Source organism: Falco rusticolus, chromosome 7 (genome assembly GCF_015220075.1).
Source record: "Falco rusticolus isolate bFalRus1 chromosome 7, bFalRus1.pri, whole genome shotgun sequence".
Lineage (NCBI taxonomy): Eukaryota > Metazoa > Chordata > Aves > Falconiformes > Falconidae > Falco > Falco rusticolus.
In genome coordinates, this window is record NC_051193.1 from 65,203,801 (window position 1) to 65,214,611 (window position 10,811).

General features: G+C 44.7%; 1 protein-coding gene across 9 annotated transcripts in view; it reads right to left on the minus strand.

Annotated features, from left to right (window-relative positions):
* Positions 1-10,811, minus strand: part of POMT2 (protein O-mannosyltransferase 2) — a 38,876-nt gene extending 28,065 nt beyond the window's left edge. For all 9 annotated transcript variants that reach the window (XR_005105245.1, XR_005105244.1, XR_005105243.1 and 6 more), the window contains exons 1-9: positions 10,537-10,811; positions 9,711-9,795; positions 8,806-8,910; positions 7,524-7,632; positions 6,868-6,976; positions 5,025-5,184; positions 2,378-2,484; positions 1,362-1,444; positions 155-264 (exon numbers count right to left, since the gene is read on the minus strand). Coding sequence is in view for 1 of the 9 variants with exons in the window: in XM_037394193.1 (XP_037250090.1) it covers positions 155-264; positions 1,362-1,444; positions 2,378-2,484; positions 5,025-5,184; positions 6,868-6,976; positions 7,524-7,632; positions 8,806-8,910; positions 9,711-9,795; positions 10,537-10,781 (1,113 nt within the window). In the remaining 8 variants the exon portion in view is untranslated. The remainder of the gene's footprint in view (positions 1-154; positions 265-1,361; positions 1,445-2,377; positions 2,485-5,024; positions 5,185-6,867; positions 6,977-7,523; positions 7,633-8,805; positions 8,911-9,710; positions 9,796-10,536) is intronic.

The window sequence follows — 10,811 nt, forward strand, 5'->3', positions numbered from 1 at the left end:
CACAATTTCCAAGCCAAGTGCACAGCTGTGGCACCAAGAGGGCAACAGATGATAAGTAAATACACAGCTCCTGTCACAACAGCCTCTAATGCTAAGTGCAATGGGAGCAAGTCAATGGTTGTAGTCAGAGGCAGCAGTACCACAGCACACCAACCTGCTGCTGGCGAGCCCCAATGCCCTCCGGGTAGAGGTGCCAGTGGGAGTGAAGGTATCCTCCTGCCATCCGAAGGTTCTTCATTGTGACAACAGACCCATACGCCAAGTCTACATGGGAAGGAAGGAGGAAAAAAGACAAAAGGCAGCTCTCCTATAAATATTCCCCCCTCCCCAGCTGGTCTGCAGTGCTCTGATTAGGCATGCATTCTGCTTTGTTTTAATGAAAGTTCATTTCCTGTTTGACACATTACTCCAAGCAGCTCATTGCAAGCTTACCTTCCAGCCCCAACCACAATTCAGTAAAACTGCTACATAACATTTAGCTGACACACTTCAAATTCTCCCATCTAGTTTTAACACAAATGAAAGTGCTAGTTCTTCTGTAATCTCAATAACGAGAGGTTTTGGGATTGCTTTCCATAAGAATATACAGTCAAATTAAAGCACTGTCAAGTTTGAAAAGCATGTGACTACTTGGAAGCACCCCATCACCCCCATCCCCTACAGCAATACAAGAGGGAAGGGAGGCAAGCTCCACTGTCAGCGGAGCTGATCCTCTCCCTGGCTGAAGACACTGTCCTTCACAGCCTCCCAATACAAGTCTTGGAGACTGGACCTGATGCTCTTCCAGCAGCAGAGCTCTGGAGCAGGGCACAGCCAAAGAAAAGCTGAACTAATCAGAAAGCTGTATCATATTAAAGGCTCAACAGTCCCTAGCCAGCTGAGGATTAGGGAACAGCCATAGAGCCATCTTCCCCCTAAATTCACATGCATGCTGAATACAACATAGCTGAACCAGGGGTATGCTGTGTCACAAAGGAGTTGATAGTTTTCATTTACACATATTTTGGAAATAAACCCCACATCTGAACACCTAAGGTGAACAGGACAAATTTGTCTCAGGCAACATAAAAGCCAAAAAATAAGAAGATGCATGCACACAAAACTGTCAAATTCCTCAAAATGGCACACTTCCCTCTAGAAGGAATACAATGAAACAGCTAGTGATGGCACACTAAACAGTGTTATTTTCATCCTTTTTCTTTTCTGTTGATAACATAAAACTGCAGAGAGGAACAACATGGATCTGACCATGACAGTATAACCTGTGCTGTCCTGCACTGAATCATAAGAGATGCTATTTTTATTTAAACCCTTATGCACACTGACAACACTCAGAGTGGTTTATTCCTTTGGATACTTACGCTCTGGAACAGAGACATTATGAAGATTGTTCCCAATCAGCTGGGACTGAAATGCTGAGCTGAAGAAACCATCCCCAGGACCACTATAAAAAGAGAGCAAAGAACGTGACAATTCAAGGTCTGGCAAAACAGGCATACAAAGCCCTGTCACGCATTACCAAATTGTGTTTACAGAAGGAAAACGATAAAACCAGACATGGCATCAGGAGAAAAATGACTTTCCCTTAGGTGCACACAACTCTAAGTTGTGAATCATAGCAGACAGAAAGAGTCTTGCAGAAAATTGTCCAGACCTGCAAGGCCTTGAGGTCACACTGGCACTGGACAAAGCACCATCGACCATCTTTGGAGGTGTTCTTACGACAAACTGACCCACTGTCAGGTTAGATCTAAGAAAGACTCTCTCTGTGGCTTCTTAAGCCTCATTTCTGCTCAGAGATTAGTGGTAAGACCAGCTGACAAACTGAAAAATAACAGATTTAATTTTATATTCCTTTTTTATGGTGAAATGCTTATTCACCTCATCTCTTAATGCTGCCATATTACTTGGACGAACATTACTTGGCCATTTTACTAGCTGTTGTGTTCCTTCCGCGTAAAAAGCACTCCTTGGATGAAGGCATTCAGAGAAGAGTCCTCCCTTTGGGTACACTCAGACTTACTTTTTTAGTCACAGCCAAAGCAATTACTTTTTTTTTTTTCCAAATTTCAAAACTAAAAAGAATGGAGTTGAGACACTTTCAAGGTCCAGGCAGAGAGGAGGAAAAAACAAGACAGAGTTTGGTTGGGATACTTGCTTGGCATTTCATAAAATCTCAAGTTCAAATTCAGTTTCATTGCCAGTTTGGCCAGAGCCTTTCTGTAAGAATAATGCAGGAGTCTGGGAAGGGAATTAAACAAAGACACAGCTTGTGGCTGTGCTTCTGACACTGAAAATGGAGAAATCCATAATCAATAGCTTTTAATTCAAAGCAAAGACAAGTGATTCTTCTTCTGGAGAAAACATTGTGAAATACCTTTTATTTAATACTGTAAAATGAACAGCAAACATAGCCGTGTAGAGGGCAAGCGGGAGCAGGATGAGGCAGAGTACACGAGCCAGTAAATGCTTCCCAAACATGACCTGTAACAAACACAACCTGGATCAAACAGTGCAGCTGCGGGAACAACTCTGCTCCTTACTTCACAGGATTTTGAGCAGCAGTCCTATAGTTGGAGCTTGCCGTGCAAGCAAGCTCAGCAGGCTGCAGAATTATCTTAAAAAGGCCTAAAGAGAGGTAAAAGCTTAGGCAGACCTTGCTGTGCACCTCCAAAAGCTGGAGCTGTGATACCCTGAAATGTCAGAGTCTTGGGAGGAAGACAATAACAGGTAATAGGAGAGTTTGACCTTCCAAAGCACCGAGCATCCCTAACTTTGGCAAAGGTGGCGAGGCAGCTCCCACTGACAATACTTTGAAAACAAGGACCTTAACTTGTTTACCCGAGTGGTACAGATTTTGATACAAAAAAAAAAAAAATCACAGCAAGGACATGGCTTCCAGAACATTACATGTCAAAGCTAAGCATAAGGGAAAACAGAAATTTGTTCTGCCAACAAGTCTCCCAATGCAAATGTGAATGCAACCACGACTTCTTGGGGACCAGGTATGCTTCCTTCACAGAAGCCAGCTCACTTAGCAAGGATGTTCTCACACTGCAACTTCTGTGGCTGCTCAGCCAGAAGTTACAGAGAAGTCAGCAACAAAACCTGTGAGTGTTTCAGCTGCCTTTTATTTAAGCCACTTGGAAAGGGGCTTTGTACACAAATGCCCAAGAATCAATCACATATTCACATCCAACTGACACTGCTAGTAGTACAGTAAATAATGTAAAATACAGCATGGGTAATAAATAGCTGTGGGCAAAGAAAACATAGCAAAAACTGCTAAATGTCCGCATCTAACTTCAGAGTGGATGAAGGCAGATGTACTTGCTATCCTCCATATTATTTTTACATGGTACCTATCACAAAATGATTAAGCTAATCATTCTTCCTCCTTTAATACCAGATCCAAAGATTTCCAAAGTAATGGAAAAAGAGTGGAACACATTACAAAACTAAGAACTTACTGAAGTCAACAAAGGAAACAGTTACTCAGCTCAAGTACTTCAACAGAACACTTAATAACCACCGGGCACTTGGAAAAATGCTGATTGATGGTACATAACCAAATTTATGCAGTGGAGAGGCACACAAATTAACCTCAAGTTCCCTGCTCAAAATGACCACGCCATGCTTCAATCTTTGTGAAAAGGTTTTCTTTAACTACAGACCTCAATGCAAATTCAAAAAAGAAAATGCACATAAAGGACAGCATTGAGCAAACCAGAACAGCAGACCAAGATAAGCTGAGAATTATAGGAATCAAATTAGTCCCCCAAACATTGCATGTAAATAATCATGAGTAGTTTCCTAACAAATGCAGAGATAAGTTATTCGGGCTTTCAGGGGTTTAATCCTCACTTTTTTTTTTTTTTTTTATTTCTCTCCTCAAGGACCAAGGTTGCCAAATAGTTATTCAGAAAGCATCTACCTTCTGGAGTAAATTTCTTTACATATTCTAAAACTCAGGGGCTTGTTGCCTTTGCTGCCAGCAGCTCAAATGAAATCACTGTGCAGTCGTCTGCTGGCAGAAAGCTTAGACATGATGGATTTGTTCCATTTCAAATGCAATTAACTGACTTTGCTCAAGAACTGCTTCTCTGGAGCTGGAACATTGCACCTTTGCAGCCCATATCGATTCACATTTATCAGAGAAAACAAATCACTGCAGGAATAGAAGAAGTCCCCCCAAATCCCCACTGTTTATGACACAAACAGGACAAAAAAAACAGTACGTGAAAGAAATGAGAGTTTTCAAGCCTCAGAAGAAGCTGAAACAAGAGGAGAACTGAACACATTTTAAAACACGTGCTTGAAGAATCTGTTTTCCTGCTGATTGCAAGACAGCAAATGGTACAACAAAGTATTTCTCCAAATAGCAGATTTCACAGTCCCCAAATATAAAATGTACGCTAGCAAGTCTTCTAAGAACTAAAATGTGTGTGAAATCAAGCAGGCTATAGCTGCCTTCACCCTCAGGACTGGCTCATGATGGACTATAGCATACTACTGCTATGTGGCCTGTGCCCTCTTACTCTCATGAAGCAGCCTGAGCTTGCGCTGCTTATGCAAACTAGGTGCTGCAAGACACAGGCATGGCTGCCAGGCAGCACACACTCCTCTGAGTGTCATCTAACAGTGCTGGACAACATCTTGCTGTTGATCCTGATGATGAACATACAGCCATTCCCAATAAGCATTTTTAGCCTAGATTGAACTAAAATTCATCCAACTGGAAAAGTAATAGTTTCTCTCAAGAACAAGCAACAGCCTTTTTGCTGTGCTCTTATGACATTATATCCCACTAACATGTGTGTGTTTGGGTTTTTTTCGAATGTATGGCAATAGTTTTTCCACTATAAACTTCAGTTTTAATTACCACCATCCACCTCAGATGTCCCTGTTGGCTGCAGGCAGAGTATCACTGTTTGGCTAGTTACGCGGTTGTCAAAGACTAGGATAATTACAAAGCCAACAAAACAAAGAAACCCTTAACGTAAAGTAAAGGTTTTGACACTCACCAGTGACAGGCTGAGGTTCCCCAGCAAGTCCCATAGGTCATAGATTGTGTTCAGGCCAACCAAGAGGACTACAAAAAGGCCAACAAACTTTACGCCCATTGCCCCAGCAAGGTTCACGCCAGTCAGACTCAGCCAGAACCACCAGGAAGCAGAAAATGGCCTGCAGGATGGATAAAGGAGGTCACTAAATAAACGATGGCTACATGAACGGGCATCTGTGATAAGAAAAATAAACAGCAAATTGGTTACCCTGCAAAGTTACATTCCATCTTCTCAGGAGCCCATGAGGAATAGAAAGACAAGTTTTTCATTAATTCTAGAATGATGCAAGGATACTGCCTTCAGATACAGACTTGTGAAGTCTTGATACAGGCTTCAGAAAGGCTCAACACTTAGGCCTGGGCAGCCCTACATGTTCCCCTTTAAGGAAGGGAACAGACACCAGGTATAAGACGAAATACTAGTCTGAGAAAGTCTGACACATGGAAGATCTGAAAATAGAAACAGGACTTTTGCTCCATAAAATGCGAACTTACTTCTCTCAGAAAGCTAAGGATGTGGGGGAGAATAGGGAGGGAAGAGTAGTCACTCCTCCTAAAACAGAAAGGCCATAGTGGAAAACATCTACCCAAAGCACAAACAAAAGCTACAGCAAAAAGCAAACAAATTAAAAACTAAACAATTGAACCACAGAGAAAAGATGACAGCAGAATTTAAAACCCTTTTCCTACTGACTCCTGATGTCTTGACACTTGTATTTTAACTAAACAAAATCTCTGTGACTGCTAAGCAACACAATAGCTACAGCTGGCTTTCAATTTGCATAAAATTAAAGAGTTAAAAAACAGGATTAGCTCTAAGACATGAGAAATAAGTTAAGGTCAAAGCACACAGAGCTGATCAAACCCTGCCCTGTAACTTAGTGCTTGCACTCCCTGGGGTATGTGTTGTAGATGACCGTGGCCTTGGATGGCCTTACATGACACCACAGGCTGCGTTTTAGCCATGTGTGCTGTAGTCACGCTAAGAATTTATATGATCAGTTTTTGAATATTTCATGAAACAAAACCTGCTCATATAACCTTTGTTATATTGCTTTTTGTAAACCTTTATGTCTTTGAATTCCAGATGCATCGTGGGGAACCTACTCTGTACAGCTGAGCCACAAAGAAGGCTTCCAACATATCCAAATACCTATAAAACACCACCCTCCTCTAGATGGGTCTATAGCAAATATCCTCAGCAACTTGACTACTTTATTCAGAAATATCCTGGCTATATTTCCCTCAGATTTTTGGTATCAATTCTCTAACACCAACAAACTACACTATTTACCACAGCTAGCAGGATTTTGTAAGTGCTTACAGGATCACAGTCACAGATGAACTGTTTCTCCAGCCCGAAGGCAAAGGGACTGGTTCTAGATAACAAATTAATATTTTTGCCATTAAGGTGCAAAGCCTTGAACAGGTTACAACCATCCTTCACTCCTCCTCCTCTGAACTACAACACCCTACACTAGCTTTCTCTCTTGTCAAGTTTTAAAAAGCTTTAACCTTCATTTTCAAGATTTGCAGTTCCATAAACACTTATTTCTGCTGAAATTTCCTTTCATGCTAAAATAACCTATTAAGTCTCTCTCTCTGTTTACCCCAGCCACACCACCTCTTCCTAACTTCACAAACCCAGATAACTAAAAACTTCTCTCCCCTACGATGAGCCATTTTCACCTCCAAATTTCCTGAAACAATCTCATCTCAGCCATTCACCAAATGGCAGACATGTTTTAGTACTCTGAAAGTTGAGTACTTAAAATTTAAAAAAATTACCATAGTTATCTTACCTATTCGCACAGCCGTTGCATTTCACCATACTCAGAACAGCTCCCATGAGGAAGAACATGAGAATGGGATCCAGTAGAATATATTGGGACAAAGTAATACATCCTGTATCTGCAAAGATATTTCAGATATTACCTATGAAAAATTAATATGATGGGTATTTTAAATCTCTGTGCCTCAGTATCTGTGTGTCCTCACAAAACTCCAGTTGGGTTAACTCCATTTGCAATGTTAATTTCTCTACTGGGCTCAATTCAACAAGGAACTTTACTCATTTCTTACTGAGAACTCTTCCACAGTAATGCAGTAGGCTGTTAGATACCTCTATAATTCATATGGGAGACATCAATACTTCATTAGTGCACAAAGTCATTCCTGACCATCCACCTTCTAAAAATTCTTAAAATTGAGGTAAAATGTAGTCCAATGCTGTGGTCGTGCAGATAACAGAACTACCTATGAACTAAACAAGGCTGTAAAATTCTCGAGGGGACCACCAATTAAAAAGACTCATATATAGATAAAGCAGAATTACTCTGCCTCTGGGAACCTCTCTCATTAACTCCAAGATCCCCTGGCTAGGTAACACACAATAATCCAGAAATAAAATTCTCTGAACAATTAACCTGCTCAATTTTGCTGTAGCAGGAACACCTACCAAAAATAAGGATGAAAGCTGTGAGTAATGCTGCTGGCAGTGACTTTGACAGTTCCAGCACTGTGAGGTAGGCGAAGGGAACCAGGCAGGAACCAAGGAACGCACAGAACTGCAGAAGATAATGATCATGGGAGAAGTTACAATCCTGCCCCAAGGTGAATATACACTCACACCCTTTCCCTTCCTTCATCTTCCACACCTACCAACAACAGGAGGTGTTGCAGTAGCTGAACTGACTCACTAAGAACATCAGATAAAAGCCAAATGAACAAAGACACTGTTCAGAGGACAGCTGCTTGCTCTGTTCTGTAGAGGCATCAGTTACAACAGTCAGTCATTCTTTTGCTAGACTACATCAGATATTCATTAAAAGATATGTCAAGTAGGTGCACTACACATCCACCATACTCAATTTATTTTAACAAGATATTAGAATACGAAATCTAAGAACAGAACACACCTGTACCTTACATCTTTAGCAGACCAGTATCACCTCCCCTACAGAAACAAGGCTGAGGATAGTTGCAGAAGAAAGAACAGAAATCAAAAGAGAAGCAAGCAGCATCACAGTAGAATGTGTTCTCTTCAATTTCTGGTTTTAATACTTCTCCCTCCTGTGACTCAGAGAAATCTAGAACCATGAATTACTGGAGACCTGGAAACTAAACCAAGAAAATATGCCTTCCCATTTTGTATTCTTCTTTCTAGGCCCTAGCACTTGGCCACTGTTTCTTCTTTTAGCTCGTGTTAATCTGCAGTCAGTGTTATGGCTCTTGGTCTTCCTAAACAGCAGTACAGCCAGGGTTTCAGACAGAATACCACTCTGAACAGTAATTCCCCCCACCTCCATCAGCTTACTCAGCTCAGTGTCACTGGTGGTGGCGGCAAACTGCAGGTGGCAGTGGATAATCCTGGCTTTTTGACATCCTTGGCTCCCCAGTAGAGCAGCCAGGAACAATGAACGGAGCAAGCAGAAGCCCAGGTTCAGCAACATTCCCTTTGCAGAACAGGCAAGGTATCTGTCCCACTCAGAAATGCAGTCCCACTAATTAGCAGCAAAGGTTGCCCTCAAAAATCACTTCACTTTCTTACCTGGCCTCTCACAGCCAGATATTAAAGACTTATTCACAATACAACCACTAATACTTTTCTAAGGTGCTTAAAGACAAGGCACAAGGCTAAACAGACATCTGATCCAAAAAAAATGTTCTTATGACATAACACTCTGTACTGAAAAGCACAAGAGAGCCAACCAGCTTGATACTAGCCTGTAGAACCTTACCCCTCTCATTCCCACGTAGTTGTGCTGCTCATATCTGTCTCCTGGCTTTTGGAAAGGAAATGTGCCATCATATCCACTAAGGTAGCCAGCAAGTCCAATCAGCATCTGAAAAGGTGACAAAATGAGGGAAATTGCATTGGAGGAAGGAGCATCCAAGCCAACAGCAGGTGAGGTTTTTACAGAAGCCAAGTCTGATCCAGAGGATAACCACTTAATCCAGACACATCACCCAAACAAGAGCTTATGTATGTAATTGATATGCATACATACTGCCCTTCGTCTAAAGGCAAAATCAGAAGGGATCAGAAGGGACTTTGGCCGCCAGCTGTAAGGATGACTGCAAGCTCAAGAGAAATACCAGGTGTGGGATTTAGCCTAGAGAATTCCGTCTCTATAGATTCTCCCATAGCTCCCTATTCCTATCATTTAAGGAGGCTCAGCCTGAAAGGAAAACAACCTTTCCAAGGCAGGAAGAGTGTATCTTCATCCACACTGCACACTGTTGTTTGAACAAGTTCTTTGATTACAGACTAGTAAGTCAAGGCTTACAGGGTCCTTTGTGGTAGGCATCTCATTTGCACACAAGCTACCAGGAGCTGCTTGGTTCCTTTTAACTGTAGCCTTCTGTTACATATCCCCTTCAAACCACAAAAGAGCCACTTCATTGTTCAATTCAAGCCCTTCAAATACCCACCATGCGACACTGTTTCATTTTCCTACATTCAAAGTATTTTCATAAAGAAAAGATGCAAGCTGAGGCTCTGGATACTTAATGTAAACTACCGTAACACCAACAGTTAGAAAAGGTACTGGTGTTCATCACATCCATCTGCCAGAAGGAAGGGGAAAAGTTTTGTTGGCCCACTTCTTTGGCTTCTAAAACACGTAACAGAAAAGCAGTTTACCTTCCCCAGAGGGGGGTGGACATCAAAGAAGAAGGTCCGATTAATGTAGTAACTGCCCATCTTCCCAAAATGAGTTTCATCCCAACTGGAAAAAAGAAAAAATAACCAACCACCAACCTGCTATAATGCTGAAGACAGTAAAAAAACTCCAGGAAGGTCTTTTTACTCATGTTTTTCATCGTATAGGGGGTTTGTGCCATACATTTGGCACGAGACAATGTGTTACATTCACTGGGAAATTGCAGCGGGTACTTCAGCAATTCTAGGCAGCGCCCTTTTTATAGAGTTTAGCACCCAAAACCTCCAGCCTGCCCCTGTGACGCCAGATTGAGTTAAAAGACGTTAAAGTGTCAGCCTGCAACCCACCGATCTCCCAGGCGGCCCCCCTGAGGCCTGCTCCCCTCTCCGCACGGTGTCCCGAGAGACGCGGGGAGAGCGGGGCCGGGGCTGGCGGCGGGGCCGGGGCTGGCGGCGGGGCCGGGGCTGGCGGCGGGGCCGGGGCTGGCGGCGGGGCCGGGGCTGGCGGCGGGGCCGGGGCTGGCGGCGGGGCCGGGGCTGGCGGCGGGGCCGGGGCTGGCGGCGGGGCCGGGGCTGGCGGCGGGGCCGGGGCTGGCGGCGGGGCCGGGGCTGCCCTGCGGCCCTGGCTCCCGGGGGCCCGTCGCGCCCCCCGCCCGCAATAAACGCGGGTGCCCTCCCGGCCGGGCGCCTGGCAGCGGGGTGGGGGAATGAGGAAGGCCCCCCCCGGCCGCGGGGACGCGCCCCCCACCCACCCCAAGCCAGGGGTTCGGGCCCAGCCCGCCGGAGGGGCCCAGGCCCCGGCCCGTACCAGACGTGCGGCGGCTCCGGCAGGCGGTAGAAGCGGGAAGCGAAGCTGAGGAGGGTGACGAGAGCCAGCGCGGCCGAGCGAGCCGCAGCGGGAGGGGTGGCGGGGCGCGGCGCCGCCGCCGGCAGCCGACGGGACTCCCGGTGCCGCAGCGGTCCGCCGTGCGGGCCCGCCCCGGCCTGGCCGCCCCCCGCCGCCGGCATCCGCGGGGCTCCGCCGCGCGCAGCACCGGGCCGGGCGCGGCGCATCCTGGGAGACGGAGTCTGAGGCGGCGGGCG